Source organism: Silene latifolia, chromosome 1 (genome assembly GCF_048544455.1).
Source record: "Silene latifolia isolate original U9 population chromosome 1, ASM4854445v1, whole genome shotgun sequence".
In the NCBI taxonomy this organism is placed as follows: Eukaryota; Viridiplantae; Streptophyta; class Magnoliopsida; order Caryophyllales; family Caryophyllaceae; genus Silene; species Silene latifolia.
In genome coordinates, this window is record NC_133526.1 from 9,100,973 (window position 1) to 9,126,992 (window position 26,020).

The 26,020-nt window shown below is 37.2% G+C and overlaps 3 protein-coding genes across 5 annotated transcripts; 2 read left to right on the plus strand and 1 right to left on the minus strand.

Moving 5' to 3' along the window:
• Window positions 1-1,147: 1,147 nt before the first annotated feature.
• Window positions 1,148-13,268, plus strand: LOC141596921 (arginine biosynthesis bifunctional protein ArgJ, chloroplastic). Of its 3 annotated transcripts, none has more exons than XM_074417198.1 (18): window positions 1,148-1,412; window positions 2,464-2,546; window positions 2,867-3,052; window positions 3,234-3,357; window positions 4,103-4,176; window positions 4,315-4,359; window positions 4,573-4,623; window positions 4,752-4,820; window positions 4,963-5,021; window positions 5,177-5,246; window positions 9,073-9,153; window positions 9,227-9,313; window positions 10,030-10,152; window positions 10,540-10,602; window positions 12,010-12,087; window positions 12,167-12,312; window positions 12,582-12,652; window positions 13,010-13,268. In XM_074417198.1, the coding sequence occupies exons 2-18, from the start codon at window positions 2,487-2,489 to the stop codon at window positions 13,090-13,092; spliced, it is 1,470 nt and encodes a 489-aa protein (XP_074273299.1). In that variant the 5' UTR covers window positions 1,148-1,412; window positions 2,464-2,486; the 3' UTR covers window positions 13,093-13,268. The 3 variants fall into 3 exon arrangements, with proteins under 3 accessions (XP_074273299.1, XP_074273308.1, XP_074273316.1); XM_074417207.1 differs by having other exon boundaries at window positions 1,152-1,412; window positions 2,459-2,546; XM_074417215.1 differs by lacking the exon at window positions 1,148-1,412 and adding an exon at window positions 1,492-1,880 and having other exon boundaries at window positions 2,136-2,546.
• A 363-nt stretch (window positions 13,269-13,631) lies between these two features.
• LOC141596939 (putative oxidoreductase At1g06690, chloroplastic) lies at window positions 13,632-22,293 on the minus strand. The gene is made up of 10 exons (XM_074417227.1): window positions 21,867-22,293; window positions 16,689-16,780; window positions 16,547-16,587; window positions 15,632-15,796; window positions 15,309-15,331; window positions 15,153-15,224; window positions 14,771-14,938; window positions 14,589-14,671; window positions 14,432-14,494; window positions 13,632-13,971 (listed from the first exon to the last, which is right to left on the minus strand). Exons 1-10 carry the CDS (start codon window positions 22,120-22,122, stop codon window positions 13,786-13,788), a joined length of 1,149 nt encoding a protein of 382 aa, XP_074273328.1. The 5' UTR covers window positions 22,123-22,293; the 3' UTR covers window positions 13,632-13,785.
• Window positions 22,294-23,882: 1,589 nt separating this feature from the next.
• LOC141633605 (uncharacterized) lies at window positions 23,883-25,177 on the plus strand. The gene is made up of 2 exons (XM_074446064.1): window positions 23,883-23,894; window positions 24,839-25,177. Exons 1-2 carry the CDS (start codon window positions 23,883-23,885, stop codon window positions 25,175-25,177), a joined length of 351 nt encoding a protein of 116 aa, XP_074302165.1.
• The last annotated feature ends 843 nt before the right edge of the window (window positions 25,178-26,020 follow it).

The window sequence follows — 26,020 nt, forward strand, 5'->3', positions numbered from 1 at the left end:
GGTAAAGGAATGAAGAAATGAGAAGGGTAATATTGTAAAATTCGTATGTGAAAGAGTAAAATCCGTATGTGAAAGAGCAATATCCAGTATTAATTACTATATATAAATAACTCATTTCGATCACATTTTTTGATGTTAGCATTGGAAACATCCCCACTAAACTAAAAGAATAAGAAAACTCAATGTTTTTCCCGCCTAAATGCATTCTCCTATAAGTGGGCCTATTTTTTTGTCATCTTAATTCGCTATCATTCAATACATTAGTGGGCCAACGAAAAATTCAATGTATAAGTATATTTTTTTTTCTGTAAAACAAGAAATTCGGTGGGCCCCAAACATTAATATTATCTTATTTAATACTAATAGAATTTCCATAACTGTATGCGCAATCTTTGCCACAAATAAGATATTCAGTATCCTATATTTCTATACACATAAAAGTTCTAACTCCAAACATTATAATGTTTGTATAAAGTATAATATAGATTATAGAGTATAATTAATACAAATAAAATCTCCAAAATCTCTTATGATGTATAAATAAATTTTGACGTATCAATAATTTTTTTTTTATTAGTTTTACATTTCAATTTTTTGTTTCATATCAAAATACAATTGAGTGAACTGATAAATATTAATGAGGTGCAAATTAAAAAAAATAAATCCTCCTATATACTAAGAGAATATAACTTCTCTAAAGTTTTCCCTCCAAAGTGCTCAAACTTATATATGAAAATAAATTAGATTTTTATTTATTAAGCTAATTTTTCATTTAAAATAATTTATAGATAACAATTGTATTCCTATTATTAATTTCGTGACGAAAAAAGTTTTTTTTTTTTTTAAAAATAATTTGATGTAGTTAAAATATTTTCATAAAAAACACAATTCATGAAATTATTCAATTTTTTTGATTTATTTTAATATTAGTTATTTTTATAAAAATTCGTGAGACAGAAATGTAAAATCTATAACTAATGCACTAAAAATTAAAAGGCCTATATTTACCGCGTATTTGCGCGGGATCTACACTAATTGGAATTCAGCGAAAAAAAAAGTATTTTGTGACTTTGCATATATGACGTGGATCAACCACAATGCAGTAAATGTTTCTGCTTTTATAAAAGAGAGATTCCTACTCCGTCTTGAATATCTGATTCTTGCCCACTTAAGCCCCAAAAACTTGCTTACGCCGAAGAGGGGCGGTTTTGGGCCAACCTACATAGGTCCGTTGTTTGGCCCGGCCCAAAAACACGCTCTGTTTTTCATGACCAAAGCCGGCCCAGCCGATCACCTCTACGGCTCTACCTAAACCCTACATAAAATTAACCGAAATCGTTACTCATCTCCTCTGGCCAGCTGACCTTACCGCTTCCATTTTTTACAACCAACGAAGTTACTCAGTCACCGAGGTATTCTTTTTTTAATATTCTACTCTTTTGTTATGAAACTTATTTATTTATTTTTATCAGTCTTTGAATCTTTGAAGTTGTAAGGAAGCTTTATCATAGTAATTTTTTAATTATTCCAATGAATTTTCGACATTTGTGGGTTTTGTTGGTATAATAATTGTTGTGCTATTGTGTTTATCTTGTAATTTGCTGATTGTAAATGCAAAGTGGAGAAATATGTGAGGAATATAGATATTTGAAGATGAAGTTTGAATATCTATGATGTGTGAAATTGAAATTATTCGGGCAAGTTGGTATTAGCTACGAACGCTTATGATTTTCGGATAAGTTGGTATTAGCTAGGAATAAGTTGGTATTAGCTAGGAACGCTTATGATTTTCGGATAAGTTGGTATTAGCTAGTAATGCTGATGCTATTTCGGATAGGTTGGTATTAGCTAGGAATGCTTATGCTATTTCGGATAATTTGGTACTCCCTCCATTCAACTCCACTTTGCAAGTTTGCTTTATCACGTTTGCCAATGCAGCTTTTACGCGATAAATATCATTAGCTGCGTATTTGCAAAAATTATAAAAGTTAGATATTTTTAATATACTCCTAAAGACGAATCAAATAAGATCCCACATGAATATATTTTCACTTATGTATCGAGAGAAAATTGAAGTTAAATGTCCGCTTGTCAATAGTGCGCAAAAGAGAAATTTGCAAAGTGGAGTTGAATAGAGGGAGTATTAGCTAGGAATGCTTATGCTATTTTTCGGATAAGTTTGTATTAGCTAGGAATGAGTGATTTTTCGGATAAGTTTGTATTAGCTAGGAATGCTTATGATTTTTCGTATAAGTTTGCATATCTATGATGTGTGGAATACACAGCTAGGAATGATGTGAATTATTCGATTAGTTATTTACTGCTTTTGGTTCTTCTATAGTTCTATATGTGTTGATTGCAAGGGACTTCTAGAGTTCTTCTAGTCACCTAAACTTCACAGATTAGATACCTCTATATTGTAGCTGATTTGTTGCTGTTTAAATGAACTTATGTAAAGTGCAGAGATAGGCCATACTATCGTAAATATGATGTCGATTTGTATCCATCAGCCTTCCGTCAGATTTGCAAACTTCGGCACCCAAAAGGTGGGCTACTTTCTCTTTCTGTGAAATAGATTGTTCACTTGCTTCAGATCATTGCTAATTTCTGTATTATACTTTTGTATTTTGAATTCTTACAAGCCTTTTTGTCATGCATGTGTTATGTTTATATTCCCGAAGCTATTCAGTTGTTTGATGCCACAAGCTCCCTTCATCTTTATGCGACTGAGGTTTTAATACCAATATATGTTTTATTGTTATTCTTTGATGATTCTTGCTCTTTCCTAGTATGAACCACTATTACATTCAAGGGGTGAGGTCTTTTTCCCATTCGTAATTTACTTTTGAGATTAAAATAAATGTAGGTGCCGGGATCACCTGGACCCAAGGGGAAATTGACTACAATCTCCACGATCTCTATTGCGAGATCATCAGCGTATAAGGGGAGATCGACTATAGTCTCCATGTCCTCAGTTGCAACGGATGCTACGGATGCTGCGAATTACATATCTGCTGCTCCTATTCTTGTTCCCGAAGGACCTTGGCAACAGGTGACTACATTTGTATAAATCTATACTTTCTCCAAGTCACATTGGTTGTTGGATGTGGGACATATATGTTGTGCTTGTTACGGCCTATGTCAATTATTATTTTTTCAGTAGAAGAAATAAAATCTGACTATTATTTTTTAATTAATAGCTACAGCATTGAAATTCAAAATTACATGTGTAGATTCCCGGGGGTGTCACAGCTGCAAATGGATTCAAAGCTACAGGTATTTATGGGGGATTGAGAGCCCTAGGAGAGAAACCTGATCTTGCTCTCGTAACCTGTGATGTAGATGCTGTTTCTGCAGGTCAATTTTTTTTACCTATTATTATTATTATTATTATTATTATTTTTTTTTTTTACATTAATTTGTTCTGTGTTGTTTAATGGTATTGTTAGGTTTGATGCATTCAAAAGTTTTTCCTTGTCATACATATAGCACGATCATGTAAAGTTTGACTTGTTTTATATGCCCTTCCAGAAACCTAGTGCAACTCTCCTCCTCTACCAGGGGTTGGAAAGGGCAATAGATGTCATAAAGCCACTCATTAGCAGAGTTAAGACTTAGGACGGCTGCATATGATGATTCATGGTAGCTAATATAGAGGAACATAACTTTTATTGTGTGATCAGCTAATATAGTGTGGCTTTTTGTTGTATATACAATATGATCAGCTTAATTTAGTACACATTATTTTTGTGTTTAAATATAGAAGAAAAGAACTTTTATAGTTTAATGGCATTTATTTGTGTTTGATAGAAGTGCATTCAAATCCGTATGTGTTGTTATACTAAACACAGTGAAGTCCTCATGATACGTTATTTACCTTGATATGTTTTTTTGGCTAGATGCCATTCTTATTGAATTAACATTTCATATAATGCTGTGGGTTAAATGTTCTCCAATATTCTATGCGGTACTAAAAACTTGCGGAGGATACATGCGTTGTAAATCACAGAGCTCTAAAATTTCAGTTTTTTATCACCTTAGTTAACCCTCTCAAGGCTAATACATATTCTTTGACAAAAAGTTTATATTTGTATGGTTTCAGGGGCTTTTACAACCAATGTGGTTGCTGCTGCACCTGTTGTGTATTGCAAGAAAGCCTTAGAGAAATCACAAACGGTACTACTATATATATTTAGTTATTTTATCTTGATCAGGGTCTTATTTCGTCGAATATGGTGTACTTTTGTTTATTTATATCACTCATTTTGTCTTCGTGTCACTGATTTACCTTTCCTAATTTTATGCCATTGTTAGGCACGTGCTGTATTGATAAATGCTGGTCAAGCAAATGCAGCCACAGTAAGTTTCTCTAATTTTTGTTTCACCGTGTTTCATTGATACCTTTTACATGTGTAGTGAACCTATGATATTCATATTCTGATTGAGGCTAATTAATAGCAAAGATCTCATGAATACTCCACCATTAGTGAAAAAGAAACCTATATTTCATTTATCTATTTCCACGGAAGAGCTTTGGACAGTACACTGATTGAAAAAATATTGTTATCGTAGGGCGATGCTGGTTATCAGGATGTTCTAGAATGTGCGAGTTCCCTGGCTGAGGTAGTTACTGTATTAATTTGAAGTGATGCATGCTTTCTAGATACTCAACCATTTGATTTTTGGTGGTTGTCGTCATTGACTTTTTGCTGTCTAAGATTCTCGATTTAAAACAAGTTCCCTCTTTGCAGATACTACAATTGAGACCAGAAGAAATACTTATTGAATCAACAGGGGTAATTGGCCATAGAATAAAGAAGGTGTGTGATGGAAACAGAATACAACTGATGTTTTGTGATTCAAATTTTAATATATCTTCAGGGATTCAGAATTTTCCCTTTGCTTAACGTCCGTCATAAGAAGGTTAATAGCTCTTTTTTTAATATTTTGTTGTATGTGCAGAAGCCTCTAATTGATTCACTGCCAAAGTTGGTTAGGTCCTTGTCATCTACAATTGAAGGGTATGTCGCCATGGATCTTGTGATTGTAAGCTCACATGCTCAAGCAAGCTATTGCTTTAAAGCCTTTATATGCATGGCCACATTGAAATTTCTGTCATCTACTTTATTGTCATTATTATCAGTCGTGTTCTGAAACTTACGCAAAATATCTATAGGGCAGATTCTGCAGCGGTTGCAATCACAACTACTGATCTTGTGAAGAAAAGTGTTGCTATTGAATCCAAGGCAAGTAACTAGATTTTTTTTTCTTCTCATCACATACTTCGTTTTGTTTGTTAATTGTAACTTGTGTCACATTTAGCTGGGTGGATATGTTGCATGTGTTGGTGTTTCACTGTATGTAGTAGCATTTAGGTTTGCATTTGATTATTTGCTGGGTTTGTTATTATGATATAGATTTTTTTTGGTGCGCTTATTATGATAGTGGATATATTTGTTGTTGACCATGTGTTAGAAAGGAAGCCGTTACTCATTTGAAACTATTGAAAGTGTTGCTTTTGATAAGATATGCTCACTTACAAAAATCACTAAATGTTTTAGTGTGACCTTGTGAGGATTTAACTAGAGTTAAATCTGATATTTATTACGAAGTGACCTTGTTTTGCTAATTTGAGTGCGACCTTTCACAAATATGTCCTTAATTTAGAGATAGTGCTTAGTTTAAAAAAGCATGCCTTGGGTGTGCTTAAGCCCGTGGTTTAGTGAGACACTAGCTAAAACGCCTCGGTGGTGCGCGTTAACAACTCTGCCAGCAAGGCGAACTACTATGCACTCTCAATGTTTTTTCCTTCTAGTTTTTTATTACACCCTTGTCGTTGGCATATCATCCCTAACATGTACTCTCTTACATCGTCACCCCCGTTTAAAATTCAAAAAGGGAAAGTTGCACTACACATTATCTTGAAAATACAATTTATTTGTGTGGGAATATAAACCCACATGTGAGTGTCCCACCTTCTTGGAGAGAGAGATTGCACCACTTTATAACCAAGAGGGCTACCCCTCCTATTGCTAATTGGTTTTAGGATAGAACTTCCTTTGTGTTTGTCAAGTGGTTTGTCGCTCCTCCGTTTGGGTGTGGCCCTGTCTAACATGTTATCACATGTTTGAATTTAAACTGGACTAAATTATGCCACCGGTGGAGGGCCTCTTTGAGGATTCGTTAATTCCCACTCCGGTAGTGCGCGCGTGGGATTTGAAGGAACTCACATATGAGGGGGCGTGTTGGAATATAAACCCACATGTTTGTGTTTCACATTCTTGGAGAAAGAGAGATTGTACCACTTTATAACCAAGGAGGCTACTCCTATTGCGAGCCAAATAGTTTTAGGATGGAACCTCCCTTGTGTTTGTCAAGTAGTCCGTTTCTCCTCCGTTTGGGTGTGGCCCGACCCTTTTCTCTTAACATCAGGAAAGTCAAAGTTAACCTAACATAAGTGGAAGAGAAGCATGGGGAACATAAGTGGAAGAGAAGCATGGGGCCCATCTGGGCAGGGCGCTCGGCGACATTCGGATTTGTGAACTTCCCCATGCATCTTCTAATATTGAACACTTTACCACACAGATAGAAATATCATCTCTTAGAATCGATTTTATAAAATCGGTTGAATACTGATCTCCTTTGAAGATATGATTTTTTTGTGATGGTCGGAGCACCATAAGTCCAAAACATGAAAAAGGGTAGTGGAGTTCAACATTTGCATTCCTCTTCATCTATGAAAGTCACCCTCAAAAACCTATCCAAAACATTGATGAATAGAATAATACAAATGCCTATGAGAAAGTAGAGGCTCACGTGTTTGTTCATTTTGAAAGTAGTGAATCGGTGTGCTCGGACCGTTGCCGGGTGGGAGGAGTATCATCATCGAACAAATCAAATGGGACATCGGACAGTTGTATAATTTTCATCATCGGCAGTTCTATAGTATAGTTCTATAGTATAGGGCTGAATATTCAGTGTATCTTTTGATCTCATTAATATCATTGACAAGGGAATTCAACCCTAAAATCACACTCTAATACAACTTTTTATTTTCACCCTTCAAAGCAAAAACAGTTTTCTTTTTGATTTTTTTTTTTTGCATGTTCCATCAAAAGGGTCCACGGAAAAAGGGGTAATGATACACTGATATCCAAGTGATACCCGAGTGGATCCTCTCCCGCTAAACTAACTAAAGTTCCCACTTCAAGACAAACATCAGTAAGCTTGAATGGAGTTAGTTCCCTCCTCCTTTGGTTCATGTGAAAAGGGTTTGCCGGACCCTTACTAAATTGTAAAGGTTTCCGAAAGGACCGAAACAATTTAAGGTCGCCACGTCCAACAACATTTTGAACCGAGCACACCGATCCACTACTTCTAAACTTTACACAAGCATGAGGCTCTACTTTCTCATGGTCATTTGTACTATTCAGTTCTTTAATGTTTTGGATAGGTTTGTGAGGGTGACTTTCATGGATGAAGGAATGCAAATGTTGAACTTCAATGTCCTTTCATGTTATGGCGCTCCAATTTTGAAGACAATCACAAAAAAGTCATATCTTCAAAGGACATCAGTATTCAATCGAGTAAAATCGATGAAAGATGATTTTTATGTGTGTGGTAGAAAGTACTAAAATCGGTTATGAGAAATGATTTTTATGTGTGGTAGAAAGTACACCTTTTTAGCATTCTCAGAGCTAATCAGTTAAGAGATCGATGAGATCAATGTGCTGACCTTGGTTTCTGAAAAGCGAGGCCCATGCTTGGAGAAGCAATTTTCAAGGCATTGATATTTGATAGGAGACTTGAACAAAGCATTGACCCTGGTCAAGAACACCCAACGAATCTAGGCACCCCAGGTCCCCATCAACATCAACCACCTGCAAGACGGGACAAAAGATTCGGGACTTCTCTCTTAGATCTGGTAGTTGTGCTGCCTTTATACAAGTTAGCATGCTCCTTAGATGAGGTTCCGTTCGCGGTCGGGAACCCGCACTCAACATGATAACGCCTGAGTTGCCTTCATCAACTCAAGATGCTGTCAATATATCAAAGGGTGCATCGGCATCCTCCATAATTTTGTCAAGATTGGATACCATGGACTCCTGCATTTTCCAAAATATGATATTCCAGGAACAAAAATTCATAATAGTGTGATCTGATTGGAACTTCTTCATGTTTGGCCTTGGATAAAGTTTGATTTTATCATCTTTTGTTGGTCAACAAGCAACAATCCCTTTACAACCAGCAAAACGAATCTGATATGCACAGGGACTTAGCTGCAACTTGCATGGCAAGGTCTTCGGATATGTTGCCTATGTCCCACATTCTCGGAGAAAGAGAGATTGTACCACTTTCTAACCAAGGAGGCTACTCCTCCTATTGCCAGTTGGTTTTAGGATGGAACCTCCCTTGTTTTTGTCACGTGGTCCGTCTCTCCTTCGTTTGGGTGTGGCCCAACCCGTTTACATGTTCTAACAGTTTGCAAGAACTATACGCTTTGTGTCTACAAGGTGTGTGCCTTGCGCTTTGTTTTCTCGGGTCCCCTTCACCTCAGAGCCCCCACATGCCTCTTAATACTCCCTTCCTTCCAAGTCCAAATCCCCCATTTTCTTTGTTGACACTATTCATAAGTGAAGAGAATATTCGTAATTCTTTGCTATATACAAGATAAAATATAGTCATGCGGGATCTTGTTTGTTGTATCACGTGTACGATAAAAATATAAAACACTTATAATTTTCTATGATGTACAATTAAAGATATTAATGTCTCAATATATGCATTGATATATGCGCAAAAAATAAATAGGGTATTTGGACTTGAATGGAGAGAGTAAATGGTAATATGGTATCATATTTTTGGCCTAAAACAAAGTGTCTAAGTGTCATATTCATACCTATGTTTGAGCGTGGGTGTCGGATTTGGACATGCGTTAATATGAAAACATGAAGAGTCAAAGTAACATAGGACTTGAGAGGTGCTGGATTAATATTGATATTACAATTATCTTGCTTACTTTTTTTCTTAAGTTACATTCCTCGTAACAAATCTTGTTTAATGAATGTGAAGGTTGGAAATGCAAGTGTCCGAATAGGGGGCATGGCTAAAGGTTCGGGTATGATCCACCCTAATATGGCGACAATGCTTGGGGTATGTACTTAATTGAATGAAGCTGTTTAGTCTGTCTCCAAAATTGCACTCAGGAACGTTATATGTTTTTCAGGTTATTACTACAGATGCTGTAGTTGACTGTAATATATGGAGAAAGATGGTGCAAGTGGCTGTTGGTAGAAGTTTTAACCAAATTACAGTTAGTTACTTCCTTGTCTACAGTTTACTACTGGCTCCATCCTTATATTGTCCTTGTTTGTATTTGGTGGTCAGCCCGTATGAACTTTGACCATTAGTTCCTCTAAATTTATGCAGAGACATAATATGATATTTGTGACATTCAATTAATCAGACCAACTTTTTTGGTATTATCAGTTTAGGAAGTTGTACCTTCTGAATATTATGAGAAAGTTTCAATCAAATTTGACAATGTTTCACCGTAAGTCAAATGGAGGTGATAAAAATGGGATGGAGAGAGTACTTAATGGAACTTGAAAACTCATTTCCATATCCAGTAGAGTCAAACATTCACACCATTTTTTTGTTTTAGATTATGATGGAATGTAGTTGAACGGCTTATCAAAATGCTTTTGCTATTTTTTTATTTAAAAGTTTTTACTATTTGATGTTAATTCTTGATGCAATTTTATTGTGTGTCATCTGCAAATAGCCTCTTCACAGGGGGGATGTATGATTGTACATCCAACCCCTATTTCTGGTAGATTGCCGGTTGCACTATCCACTATAACTCATAATAATGTATTCTGGAAAGATTGTTGAGAACTGTGAGATTAATACTGTTTCTTGTTTGTATTCTTGAAATTCTTAGTCCGAAAGATATATTTTCTTTTCTCATGAGCTGTCTGATTGGTAACTTGTGCAACATGAACGTGAATTGTTTCTATTGTAATTCAGGTAGATGGAGATACTAGTACTAATGACACTGTCATAGCTTTGGCTAGTGGGCTTTCTGGTGCTGCCAGGATATACGACCTGAGTAGTCCTGAAGCATCACAACTTCAATCATGCCTTGATGCTGTATGTAAACTTTCACCATTCTCTTGTTTATATACAGTAAACTAAAGTTAGCTACATTCTCTGGATGTTAATAAGAACCAATTGGAACATTGTCACTTTTGAGAGATTTAATGAGTACAGTAGTTATTCTAATCCTGAAAAAAAGATTAAGAGGTATGATTTATTTAGATTGGTGATAGGCACGGCTGCATGCCTGCATATATTTGAATCTCATGAGACACTGCAAGTGGCAGGATACTCTTCAAAACTGAGGAGATTCTATGGACAAATTGAGAATTTCTCAAATATTTATTGGAATTCGGGCTCATGTCTTTATTTCCTTTTATAGCATTAGCTATATCTTATACCTTTCTTCTTGATATTCGTGTTGTGTAATTTCTTTCTTAGGTAATGCAAGGTCTTGCAAAATCGATTGCTTGGGATGGAGAAGGAGCAACCTGTCTAATTGAGGTATATTTTTTATATGATCCCCAACGCCTGTTTAGCTGAGAGAAGCATAGTATTAAAAGCTGCCTGAAAAATCAGTTTCACATTTCCATCTATATTTTGCTCCATTTTCCATTGTTTGAGATAATATTTGTAGAAGCAATGCTCGTATTGTTGACACATTGGCAACACCTATGGGTCAAACCAACATGCTACACCTTAGGACTGTTTTGAGTTGCAAGGGGTTTGAAACTTATTCTGGCTCCTGTACCTCTTCTAGGCTCCATTGTTTGTGAGCAAATCAATTGAGGTTTCTTAATTCTTATGCTCAGACTGCAGCCTCCTCTGACCATATTACGTCCTAGGCATGGGCCTCACTAAAAATGTTCAGGTGATGGTACCTGTGGTTAAGTGCCTTATTTCTTGCGCTACAGCTTTGTCACTCTTTCATATTCTTAGAAACATGGAGTGCTTTTGTGCTTATAGGAACCAGTCATTGACAGACGCATACTCCTTTCATCCCATTTATATTTATCCTTGGTCAATCCCAAAATAATCGGCCCCTTGCATGTCTAGTAACATAAAACATAGTGAATGTTTTATAAACGGCGGTCCAAGCCGAGAGGCGTTCGGTATTCAAGAAGTAATGAGATGGTTTAGTATCATGTTTCTGTTCCTTCAGATTACCTTCACGTTGTCATGCAGGTAGGTACTTGGGGATACTTCTGGAAGCCATTACCTCAAAAATGTGGGAAGAAATTATTCTTCTCTCCACGCATTTTCATAATCTATTCTTAGTTTCATTCCCCCTAGCTTAAATTAGATAGCTCGTGTATTAGCCGATGAGGCTATGACTTTATAGGAAATTTTTACTATTGTAAAGGAAGAAAATATATTCACTCCACCCCATTGACACTCTTAGTGGGGAAGGACTTGTAAGGGTCATAACTCATAAGAAATTTGCAACTCATGAGATGATGAGTGTTATTTCACAAATCTGTAATGTGACCTAGATGGGGACTACATATATAGGATGGAGGGAGTACTAAACTAAGATGTAACAAGGTATAGATTCCACAGTATTCCAGATATTTCTTTATTTTTTGAAGCTATAGAGCATACAAACAAATGATTTCATACATTCACGTTGTCAAGGAATATTTTTAAGAGGATCGGTGTTTCTTGGTCGGGTGTTTGATGGGACCTTTGATCTGGTTCGAGGACCGAGTTTGAGTTGTAGAACGCTACCTACCATGAATTGGGTTTGAATGGGGTTACACTGATGGTGTACTTACTGGACTCATTTTCTGATAGAAATTATCCATATACTATAGCCAACTGAGGGAGTGTTCTACATTGTGTTATTTTGATGTGCATTGTACAAAATAACACTAAGAAAAGGACTATATTAAAGCTATATTACGTGTGCAGGTTACAGTTACAGGCACTAGCAACGAGGCTGATGCTGCCAAAGTTGCGAGATCTGTAGCGTCGTCTTCACTTGTCAAGGTAACTTAACTGCACTTATCCATAAATTTAAATTTAGTCCTGAAACTTCGCCTTATGGCAGTTGTATTTATTCTTCCAGGCTGCTGTGTATGGCCGGGATCCAAATTGGGGACGTATTGCTTGTGCTGTCGGTTATGCAACAATTCCTTTTGATTCAAACAAACTCCAAATATCACTTGGAGACATTTTGCTTATGCATGGAGGACAGCCAATTCCATTTGATAGGTACATATGATCCCTTTGAGGTTTACTTTGGCTTGTAAACATTGCCGCTAGCCCAAACTTTATGATATCTTTTCAGCGATGGCGGTTTTTTGAACTAAAAAACAGTGGATATATATATGGTTTCGGCCAGTGATGGCTTGTACTGATCATTTGATCTCAATGTGAAAAGCTCTTCTATCCCCAAATTAGCAGAATGTAAACTCATTGATAAGCTTTTGACTGCATTCTCTCGAGCTTATTATTTATTATTTATTATTTATTATATTCAGGGTGGCTGCTAGCAATTACTTGCGGAAGGCTGGGGATACACATGGTACAGTTGAGATACACATCTCAGTTGGTAAGCTATGTCTGAACTCTGCAAAACTTTAATTTTTCGCAAACTGTCACTCTGGCAATATAAGATCACTTCAACGGTTGGCTGAATTGAATCCCGAGGTTGACTGACCTAAGATCTGAAAATTCTCACTTGGATGACCCTATGTTTACGTTGGCTTGGGTACGAGAGTCGACACGGGTACATAATCAAATGTTGCATTCGGCATGACTAGTGAAACGACAAGGCGCCAAAATGGAATTTAGCAAACCTCAATGCAACAAAGTGAAAACATTCCGAAACTAAGTTAGTTTGATCATACGAATTTTACATCATCTTACAAAGCTAACCACATATTTTATGCCTCTGACATTTCTACAGGAGATGGTCCAGGAAGGGGACAGGCGTGGGGCTGTGATCTTAGCTATGATTATGTCAAGATCAATGCTGAGTACACAACTTGAACCGAGGTTCGCAGAGGAGGCCTGCTCTAGCATCTCTTATGATTAAGCATCTATAGATGTCTTAATCTAGTGATTAAGATTGATCTAGAACCCCTCTTTATTCGTGTACGTGTAATAAACGTCGTCATGAGCTTATGATTTGCTGGTTATATCAATGTGAAGTCTTTTTATTTAAATTTCTTTTTATGGTTTAAAGGCAGCTACACCTACAAGAGCTGACAAATTTTGAATCCAGCTTATGATAATTCCTAGTCACATTCAGGGGTTCTATCTTTTCCTGGGAACTAAGAAACATCATGGAAGCCGAATAGTCGAAGCAGCTCACATTCGATTTAGTTTTCTGAAAGTGATCAGACTATTTTTCACAAGTTTTATGAAGGCTAAAGGCTAATATATGCTTCAAATAGGATCACAGAAAAGACGATCAATGTACTGCTGCAATGTGCGTGCCTGAGTTGGTACTAAATTAATACGTAGTTTTTGTCGCTATATTCCTAATTTTTCTCGTGCACAGATTATCTACAACCCAAAAGCGAAAGTTAAGTATAATGACTTGATATATTTATACAGAGAATAATTTTTCTCGGAAAAATTTGCAGTCGACGAATTGTATATTTGTGGACTATTGGATAGTATATTGTAATGTAAACTAATGCTATGAAGTCATTACTTAAGAGTCTTAGTTGACAACAATCAGAGTTTTTCAACAGGAAATCCAATAACCGGCTTAATTTCTTTGGCCAATGAACGCAGCTCGTCAACCTCGTCAGTGCTTAGCTGCCACCCAAGAGAGCCCCCAAACTCAGCCGCTTGTTGCCCATCTTTAGCCCCAGGTATTGGAACTACATTCCCCTGCGCTATTAACCAGTTCAGAACCACCTGATATAACGCGATCCACAACCTTGTTAGAATGAAAATGAGACAAGCGTAACAAGTTATACTCAGCCAAACAGACTTGCTTAACAGACTTTCAGATTGGGAGCAGGTCACATTAGTTTAGGTAGGGCCATTTCGGGCATCTTTTTCTTTTTAAGTCGGGTTTTGATATTTTCAGACTGTCGGGTACACGTCTGGTGTGAGTTATGTCTTTTACGGTCCTGTTTATTAAGAGGTACAAGCAATTTCAAATTAGTGGAGTTATTTCAAACGCGCCATTATCCGATCAGGCGATTTCAGGTCGGCCAATTCATTCAAGTCGGATAAATTTGGTCAGGGTAATTTATGCTGCATAGCATTTTAGCTGGCTGCTGTGTACTTGCATTCAGGACTGTTGCTCTTTGGCGGTTGGCTTCCGTCTCTGAATGACATTAACTACTTATAACAAAGTTAGAGAGCAGACCTGGGTGAGAGTCTTATCATTGCTCTCTCCAATCTCTTTAATTCTGTTCACCAACGGTTGCAGCTGCAATTTATACACACAAGTTTTTTAATCAGGAACACATCAAGCCGCTTAACCGATGATATTTTGTCAGATTTTCAGGGACCAGAAATTAGACCTTGGTCAGGAATTCTGGAGTGTATATTCGGCCTCGTGGACCTGTTGGCGGGTTTTCTGGTGTGTATTTGCCTGACAAAGCACCTGCATATGCCCAAGGTTTTACAAAATATTAGGCATGTTAAAATCCGCCTTGAACTTGACTCGCTAGAATATAAAACAGGTTGTTTTGAAGAATGAAACCTTGGGCCATCGGTGAATAAGCGATCAAAGTGACCCCAAGCTCATCGCAGGCAGCCTTGACACCATTTTCTTCAGGGAGCCTATAAATTAGACTGTAGTTCACTTGGTTTGAAGCCAAGGGAATGCCTCTTTTACTCAGCTGCTGATAAGCATCACGCAGCCGCTTCTCTAAAATGACGAAAAATCATATACAGAGTTTTGTCAGCTTGTTAGCCCGAGGTGTGCGGAAAAGGAGCCACAATGCTGTAAGACTATAAGGGCAATTTTGATGTTGACGGATTTCAAACCCAAATCAGAAGTACTAAGTACTACTATCTGATGATTTACACCGGCTAAACTTGTTATCTGCGGTTTTTAGAGACACAAAACTGTTCAGACATACCACTGTAATTGGAAACACCAACAGCCTTCACAAGGCCCATCTCAACAGCATCAGCTAGACCGTCAATATACCCTGAAAAATAACCTTCATAATCACGCAAAATTGCTTAAACCTTGGATGAACATTGAAAATGATGACGACCTTATGATAATTAACCTTCATTTCCCCACAGTCCTGGCCTGGAATTGGAAAAAAAAATGTATCAATTTCACAAGGAAACATGAATACTGATAACCGAGTCTGAGCAACAACGATGACTGATATTTTGTTAATAAAAATGCTTCCACCAGACCTAATGACTTTATCTCAAAAACTGACATGTCTTCTAAAAAACTTTAAAAGACGGTCTAATTTGTGAGACGAACCCCACAACAAAAGGAGGAACACAAAAGGTTTTAGGTTGGCCTTATAAAAGAAACCGTGTTACACAAGACTCATTATAAGTCTCTCATACGAGGATTTACAAAAATGATGCATACCAGTGAAGTTGATAGAGCTCCACAGATGTGAGCTCTAACCGAGACAGAGATTCCTTTAAGGCGTTGACGACACTTTGGCGGCCTAATCTCCATGGCAATGCAGCAAACTTGGTTGCTACTGTAACCTCTACTTCTGGATCCTTCTCTTTCCGTTCTTTAATAAATCTACCAAGACACAATAACGGGATAAAAGACGAGGAAAAAAACTCATGTCAGGCAGCAGTTGCAGAAATGTCAGACATTAAATAAAACTATCCGAAACATGAATTAACTTGACCCGAGCCAAACTTTACTGACCCAATTGACACGAAATGAAATGAAATGATCTTAATTGACATGAAATGACTAATCAAAGATAAAAATTATCAACATTTCAAAAACAACAAACATTTCAATAGAATCGACTGAAATGACTAAATCCAAACTCGATTGACCTAAGCCGAAGATGACGCTGCCCAATGTGATCTGTTCATCTGTACCTGAATTGACTACTTAAAAACACATCCCAAAAACCCGAATCCAAATGACCTTACCTTACCTTATATGTATCATACACCCGGAATAATCTATCTGGATATGACCTAAATGACGCGTTTTCAAGGTCTAATCCGCTATGGCTAAGTACGAGGGGAGAGGTCAGATATACGCAACCTTATCCCTATAAACGCTGAGAGATTGTTTTCGGATGACTTATTATAAAAATTACTCCCTCCGTCCCGGTCAATTGTTGTCCTTTGGTTTTGGCACAAAGATCAAGGAAAGAGAAAGGGGTCAATTACTAAATGACAAGTGGAACAAATTGGGTGTGAATGATCAAATTGCCATTGAGTTCATTCTTAAAATAGAAAGGACAACAAATGACTGAGACAACCAAAAATGGAAAAAAACAACAAATGACCGGGACAGAAGAAGTACCTTCCAAGAAGTGTCTCAGAATTGATAGCACCAAAGGAAGACTGCATTGAGGGAAAATGCAATATCAAGAATTCATAATCGGGTCCGAAGCTGTTAATTCTATAAACAGTAAACATACAGAAACAAAGATGACAGTGCTCACCTTGGATCCATAAACCTCAGCTGTATCAAACCAATTTATTCCATTATCAAGGCTAGTATTAAATGCTGCCTTTGCTGCTTTCATCTTCCTATCTGCCATTTTCATAGTAATCAACGCTGTCAATAATCTACGTACCTATGACCCATAATAAAAATTGCGTCACTCGTACAAATAAATTTTAACAAATTCATTCTAATAAGTTTTAGGAAAATGATAAATATTTATCATTACCGTAAATTTTAATAAAAATTGTAGTAAAAAATGTCAAAAGATTATGTTAGGCGAGAGTCTCGAGCCTATTATTTAGCTGCTAAGTCAATTAGTCGAGATATATGCTCCTATATTTTAGATATCAATTAGTTGCTTGATTGTACTATATATTTGCTCCTAATTATCTAATGAGATCATCACAAAATTTCCCAAACATATTCTGATGTTCCCTTCATTAACATGGTATCGAGCCAATTAAATATTTTCATCAAACCCTAATTTTTTTTTTTACAACCAAAAAAAAAAAAAAAACGCAGAACTCACTGTCGACATGGCTGGTGATCAAGCCGTCGATACTACCTTCAAAATCGATCCTTTATCACCTTTTTATCTCGGATCTCATGACATTCCAAGCATAAAAATTTCTAGCATTTCTCTAACTCATTCTAATTATGAGGATTGGAGCCGTGACATCCGTATGTCGCTTAAGTCTCGTCGCAAATTCGGATTCTGCGACGGTACTATCAAAAAACCTACTGAGGAAAACTTGCTTGCACAATGGGAAGTGGTACATTGCACGATTGTTCGCTGGATTCGAAACATGATCGATCCATCGGTCATCTCCAGTGTACCATTTGTTGAAGATGCTGCTGTTCTTTGGCGCGATTTGGAGGAACGTTTCGCTGTTGTTGATGGAACTTCCATTCATTCACTTAAGACCGATCTCGCTAATTGTAAACAACTCAAAGGTATGTCTGTAACCGAATACTATGGTAAATTAAAGACTCTTTGGGATGCCCTGGCAATTCACGAGCCTCCTTTCGCTTGTACGTGTGGGCGTTGTACTTGCGACATATCGTCTCAGGCAACTAAAAGACTCGATAACGAGAGACTCCATCAATTCTTTATGGGTCTCGACCGTAGTCTATATAGCACCCTTCAAACCAACGCTTTCAATTGGACCCTTTGCCCACCCTCAACCGCGGGTATCACGCGGCCTTGCAATCAACGCCTACTTCATGGTGACGCTTTTGCCCCTTCGGATGTTACTAATGTCATGGCTTTTGTCGTTTCGGGGTCTCACGCACCCCAACTGATTGGAAAGCCATACGTGAGAAGGAAAAATTGGAAAGACGCAAGTTCTTTTGTTCTCATTGTCAAGTGCATGGTCATGAAGTCAACAATTGTTTTTTCAAAACAAATAAATTCCCTGACTGGTGGGGTAGTCGACCCCGTACTTTAGAGGAATTCCGTCGCAGACAGGGGGGTGGGACTGGACAGAATACTCCTGCGTCCGGGTCCGCATCTCGAGGTGATCCTGTTGTTCACGCTAATGTGGCCTACACGGCTTCTTCTTCCGTCTCTTCGGATCGGTTGTCTGGTATGTGTACTTCTTGGATAATAGACACTGGCGCTTCTAATCATGTTACAGGTGATCTTACGTTATTTTCCGACACCATGGTAATTCCTCCACGAGCTGTAGGATTACCGAATGGGAAGCAAATTTTAGCTTCTAAAATGGGTACCGTGCATTTAATTGACAACAAAATAACTCTTCGTCGGGTTTTATTTGTCCCTCATTTAACCCGCAATTTAATTTCGCTTTCACAATTAACGGTGACTTTGATTATATTTTACAATTTACTAAGGATTGTTGCCTTATTCAGGACCGGTCTACGAGGATGATGATTGGAGCTGGTGAACTAAATGATGGACTGTTTCTGCTTTCGTCTACTCCGCTCTCTTTGGTGAACACAGTTGGCACGACCAGGGATTATAATTTGTGGCACCGTCGACTTGGTCATCCAGGGGATAATGCGGTTAAATTTACTCCTTTAGCCCGAACACTTTCCTTTAATAAAAGTGCGGTGTGTGATGTATGTCACCTTGCCAAACAATCTCGATCTAGTTTTCATACTAGTGATAATATTGCATCTGAAATTTTTCAATTGATACATTGCGATCTTTGGGGCCCCTATCGTACTCCGTCTACTTGTGGCGCGAAATATTTTTTAACTATTGTTGATGATTGCTCACGCTCCGTTTGGGTATATTTAATGCTTGCTAAAACTGAAGTTACAAGTCTCTTTACGCATTTTTTAGCAATGGTACAGACCCAATTTTCTAAACAGGTGAAGGTTGTACGAAGTGATAATGGAAGTGAGTTCAATCATTTGGCGGACTATTTTTTGCAGATGGCATCCAATTTCGACCTCATGTGTAGGCACGCCTCAACAAAATGGGCGTGTAGAGCGTAAACATCGTCACATACTTAATGTGGCACGCGCATTGCTTTTTCAGGGTCGTCTTCCTAAACAGTTTTGGGGTGAGTGTGTCCTTACAGCTGCACATTTAATTAACCGAATACCTTCGGCTATTTTGCATCACAAAACACCATATGAAATTTTGTTTGGCGCTCCTCCGTCTTATGCAAATTTACGGGTATTTGGATGCCTCTGTTTCGTTCATAATCAGAAAACTAAAGGGGATAAAATGGAACCACGGAGTCGCAAATGTTTATTTTTGGGTTATCCTCATAATACAAAGGGTTGGCGGGTATATGATCTTGAGACTAAACAAATATTTATCTCGCGAGACGTTGTTTTTTATGAGGACTCCTTCCCGTTTGCGGACACAAAAACACAGGCTGATTTGGACAATTCCGACAATTCCGTTTTACTCCCTGATGGCTCTTGCTTATTTCAAACTCCTGCTGACTCTGATTCCGACGCTGTCCATGATTCGTCCTCTGTTAATGGCGAGTCCTCTGCCACTGCTTCGACTCCTAATGTTCCCGAGCCCGCTTCTATTATTAACGATGCTGCCACCGCCACTGTGGGGTCGTCGTCTCCGCCAGTTAATGATCCCCCGGCTGATCTTGGTCGGGGTCACCGGTTGAAATTTCCCAATTCACGATTAAGCGGCTATATTCTTGATACGACGAACAGTCCATCATCCCCAAGTTCACCAGTCTCTCCATCCTCGACTGAAGGTACACCATATTCCTTAGCTAATTTTGTAAATTGTGATAAATTTTCTAGTCGACATCGTCTGTTTTTAGCAAGACTATAACAAATAGAGTTGAACCTCCCTCCTTTAAAGTTGCGGTTCGTGACGAGGGGTGGTGTCGAGCTATCAAGTTGAGATTGATGCTCTTGAGGCTAATGACACTTGGGAATTAGCTGATTTGCCCCCAGGTAAAAAGGCTCTTGGTTGTCGTTGGGTTTACAAGATTAAGCACAAATCTGACGGGACCGTTGAACGTTTAAAGGCTCGTCTCGTTGTTTTTGGAAATCATCAAATTGAAGGTATTGACTACGGCGAAACCTTTGCTCCTGTGGTTAAGATGGTCACTATCCGTACCCTTCTTCTTTGTTGCCTCTCGTAAGCGATGGGAATTACACCAAATGGATGTCCACAATGCATTTTTGCACGGGGATTTGAATGAAGAAGTTTACATGAAACTTCCTCCCGGCTTTAGCCATGGCCGCGATGGTAAAGTTTGTCGTCTTAAGAAATCCTTATATGGTCTCCGTCAAGCACCCCGATGTTGGTTTGCAAAGTTAGCTGGGGCACTCCGGAAATATGGGTTTCGACATTCTTATTCCGATTATTCGTTATTTACTTACTCTAATAACAAGGTACGCTTACATGTTTTAATCTATGTAGATGATCTTGTTATTGCGGGTAACGACAATTCGGCCATTTGTGATTTTAAAAGCTACTTGAACCGATGTTTCAAAATGAAAGATTTGGGTATTTTAAAGTATTTTCTTGGAATTGAAGTTGCGCGCAATAGTGACGGCATTTGTCTTAGTCAACGGAAATACACTCTCGATATTATTAGTGAAGTTGGTCTATTGGGTGCTAAACCGAGTTCCACACCCATGGACATTGATCATCAACTTGCTACCACCGGTTCCTTTGTGATCGATCCTGAAGCGGTATAGACGATCGGTTGGTCGTCTTGTTTATTTGGCCGTCACACGGCGGATGTGTCTTATTCCGTCCATGTGCTTTCTCAATTCCTTAAAGCTCCACGTGAAGCTCACATGGAGGCAAATATGCGAGTTGTTCGCTATTTGAAAGCGATCCGGACAGGGCATTTTCTTACGCTCCGACAAACCGACCCACTTACCGTGTCGGGTTGGTGTGATTCGATTGGGAAAATGTCCCCTAACTCGTCGTTCGTATCGGGTTGGTTCGTGTTTCTAGGGGATTCACCTGTCTTGGAAAACGAAAAACAACATACCGTTTCATTATCCTCTACGGTGAGGCCGAATATAGATCGATGGCGGGTTGTATGTGAGCTCAAATGGCTCAAGGGTTTATTAACAAGCTTGGATATTGAGCTTGCTTCCCTATGCGATTATTCTGCGGACAAAAATCGGCAATTCACCTTGCTCAAAATCCGGTTTTTCATGAGCGGTCTAAACACATTGAAATTGATTGTCACTTCGTGCGAGATGCTATTACGGAAGGCCTTGTTACACCATTTCATGTGTCGACAAATGATCAAGTGGCCGATATGTTCACTAAGCCGTTGGGAGCACGACAATTTCAGTACTTACTCCGCAAACTGGGCATTATCGACCTCCATGCTCCAGTTTGAGGGGGGGTGTTAGGCGAGAGTCTCGAGCCTATTATTTAGCTGCTAAGTCAATTAGTCGAGATATATGCTCCTATATTTTAGATATCAATTAGTTGCTTGATTGTACTATATATTTGCTCCTAATTATCTAATGAGATCATCACAAAATTTCCCAAACATATTCTGATGTTCCCTTCATTAACAGATTATTCATTCTAATAAATTCAAATTCAAAACGGAACAGGTTTTAGCCTAGTGGGTAAGACTGAGCTATCCTAACAATAGATCACGAGTATATTATACTGGCCTTGCGCCTCATTGGAGGCCGAAAAATAAAATTCAAAATAAAAAGAGAGAATTGTGATGTAAGAATATACCATCCCATTGAAAGTTGTTCCAATAGCTAGTATCACCCCAAGACCAAGCACCAATACCTAACTTAGTCACCTCTAAATCAGACCCTCCTAACTTAACCTTCCCTTCGCCAACTGGTTTCGCTGTCGCTGTCGCTGTTGGAGACCCTTCTGATGATGCAACTGCTTTTACTGTTACATTAATTTTCTGCTGTTTTTTTAGTTGATTCACACATGTTGTACCATATAAACACCATCCTCCATTTAATTGCAGACCCATTTACCTTCTTGGTTTAATATGATATTGCAAAAAATTCTAGCAATTTTTGTATTTGTGGTTGTTGGTTTGTGGGTGTTAAGGAAGCAATGACTGAATGATATCAACAGAAAAAACAGCTTTCAACATGCAGAGGGTATGACTGACTAACTCATGAATATTTATTGGGCGAGACGGTCTTAGACTCAGACAATTTCGTAATATAAAAAGACAATTTATTTATTAGCGTTGAATTAATAATTATTTTATAAAAATGGAGACGGTCAAACTTTATAGGCCAATCATGAATTTGTAATTAGTTTTGAGTGCAAATTTTGGAAAAAAATGAGAAAAGTGTATGGTTATAGAAGTGGCTAGTTGGCTTAAGGAGAACCCTTACTAAATGTGTGTCATCATCAAACTTTGTTCAAGAAAAAAATATCTTGAAATGGATGGAGTAGCGATTTAAGCAAAGCCCATCTGAGCTTCTGCTCCAGCAAGTTTGGGTCGGCCCACAATTATGAGCTCATACTTTGGTTTCACTAGCTTAAAAAGTTAAAGCCCGATTCATCTTGAAATCGGTTTGTTATTATGTTAATTTTCATTTTCTCACTTTTTAAGTACTACGGAGTAGAGTTTATGCTCGGGGGTTGCTGGATAGTCGAGATAGTGTCTTTTGACTACTATTTTTAAGTTTAAGATTACAGATTTACAGTGGGCAGTGGCCTTTTGTAATGACTATTTACCCATTTTCGTAGACATCAGATTATAAGCTCATTTTCGATCAATCTAATATTTGCAAAACAAATATTAATTTTAAAATAACGCAATTTCTGAACAAAACTTTTAGAATTTGAACTGAATTAATAAGATCTTAACTTTTTTGAACTCAGCTTATAGAATTTAAACTTAATTTATAGAAGCTGAATTTTTCATAACTTAGCATCTGAACTGAACTAAACTTAGAATCTGAAATAAATCTTATTATACAGTAAGATCTTAAAATTTCTAAATTAATTATAAAAATGATCTGAATTAAGAAAATATATTTTAAGTCAAGAACACACAAATTCTTATTTTTTTTACACCTCATTTTCTCTTTCATACACCTTATTTTTCACTATGTTCATGCTCTTCTTTATTTCTTCTCTTATTTTTTTTCTACAATGAGGAAGATCATCTTATACTATCACTCTAACTTTAATTACACGTCAAACTTTTATTTATACAAGTAAAAAACTAAAAATAATTATTGTGCAAATTACATAAAATGGTTGGTTAATGGGCACATGGCCAAAGTTTGCTTTCTCTAAAATTAGAAGAACTATCTTCCTCTTCCCGATGTTTCTTAGAATAGCGAGAGTGCTAAGAGGATGAATCATTATCTCTACTTTACATACTCTTATGTTTTATACACGACCAGATACAAAGAGAAAGGAATTAATTTTAATATTAATAAATGATAAAAGTAGATAGTAATGCTTAAAATATAAACGTAAATTATTGACTACTATATCCAAAAAAAGTAAGTGTAAGGTATTGACGGCTGAGAGACTATAAAATCTCTATACTATAAAAGCCGAAATATTTAGAAGCTTCCTATTGGTCCCTAAATTTTAGGGAATAAAAAAATAAAGGGTCCCACCATCATTCCCACTATCATTAAGCTATTTAATTTCTTTCCTCCTTTCTTATTCCATTCCACTTATTGCAAAGAGTAAGTCTCCTGAGAGACGGTCTTTCAATAGGTTTATTAAGAGACTATTTTATAATTTTAAGAAAAAATGTTACCAAAGGTAATAACATAGGTACAAATCATGATTAAAGATAAAATGGGTACATTTATAATGTAAATAGCTATGAAATTACTATGTCACAATCTACTACAAAAGGGTCATGAAATACAAATAAGAGGATACAGAAGACTGATCTCTCAATAACTTATTGAAAGACCGTCTCTCCCAAGTTTTAGTGTATTGCAAAATTTACATCTATAAAGTGTATATTTATGTTTAATTTCATCAATAAAATGAAAAGTATACAAATAGCTAAATATATAAGTTAATATATTAAATGAAAATTATAGTAAAAAAATTAAGATCTTGGATAATTTAAAAGGAAACTGATTAAATAAAAACGGATTAATTTATTTGTTGCAATTTATAAGTAATTTTTAAAGTAATTTTTTTATTTGTATTATTGTTATTTGCATTAGTTACATCAAACACCTTTGTTCAATGAATTTAATAACACATAAATTAACATCTTTGTTGCAATTGTTTATCTTTGTTGCAATTGTTTATGAATTATGAAACTATCTAATGTGGTATAAAGTACTCATATATTATATCTCTATTACTTGAGAAACTTTAAAATACTAAATAGTAAAGGGAGTTACTAGAACGGTTTTAATACTGACAGGATTGAACCCGGATCAAAGGCATCGACTAGCGTGACTGTTAGAGCATCTCCAACGGTCAACTACAATGCATTATAGCTTGGTTTGTCATATCGATTTTTAAAGCTACTCGGCTTTCCGACAACGTACCACTTTAATGGCAAACTACGATATATGTAGCTTGTATGGGTCTCACATACTTGCTTTCATCCAATGAAAATTTACCTTTTATTTTTTTTCCTAAAGCAAGCACTTAGAAAGATGAACATTTGCAGCAGCATCATCATCATCAGTTCTTGATTTTTTGTCCATGTTCTTCACCCCATATTTCATGTTTCTCAGCATCCCAAGTATTATGGGCCCTACCAGGTCATCGATAGGATTGGCAAAGCTGCTTACAAACTAAACCTCCCATCCTATGCTCAGATTCACCCCATATTTCATGTTTCTCAGCTCAAGAAATGCTATGATTCAACAAAGTCAGCTGGTGCCTTACCTGCCCTATTTTATGATTCTTCCATGCCCAAAGTGCCTGAGGCTATCCTTGAAAGACAACTGGTTAAAAGGGGAAGAGTTGCTGGTATAAAAGTTTTGATCAAATGGCTGGGTTTTCCCCCTGAAGATGCCACTTGGATGTTTTACAACGACTTTGCAGCTCAGTTTCCTAATTCTAATCTTTGAGGACAAAGATTTTCAAAGGAGGGGAGACTTGTTATAGCTAAATTTCAGTTAGTAGTTAGTTATGCTGAGTCAACCAGTTTGTTACAAGGTTGTTACAATCCAGCTGTAAAGTTTGTTACAATAGGTTGTTAAGATGAGTTAGTTAGCTTATCTTGTCTATAAATACTCTGATGTAATCATTGTTTTACTCATTCAGTACATAATTTCATTTCCAATCTTCTCTCATCTCTTTCTCTCTCTAAATTCAATTACTCGAGCTTCCATTAAAGCTCCTGTGATTACTCTGGTTTAGTACTCGAATTATTCTGAATTCCTGTACTATAACATTGGTATCAGAGACATTTATAGCTTGGTAGAGCTACCATGTTTGCAAGCTATATCTCACTTTTCCATCTCCAATGGCTTATTATTTTGCAAAAATTGCAAGCAGATCTTTATAGAGAACCATTAGAAATGCTCTTAGAACTATGAAATGAACCCGTGCAATTTTGGTGCACGGGGCTAAAACTAGTAGGTAGTGAATACTGAATTGGGACCTGAACCCCAACGTGATATAAGTGATAGACCGTATGTATAAGCACACCGACGTATGTATTTACGACTCGTCAAGGCTCCATCGAATACAATGGGGTTATCATCAATTAAAATATATCAAAGAGGTTTCATGGTTGACAATGAATCACAAGAAAACGTCACGTTGTAAAGGTGTGTGATTGATAATGTCATTTTGTCAATGTCAATAAGCAGTGAACTAACTAACCCCCTCGGCCCTCACTAATAATCCCACTTATCCGCACCATCACTCCATCACCACACATCTTCCCTTTAATCATCCTCCATTTT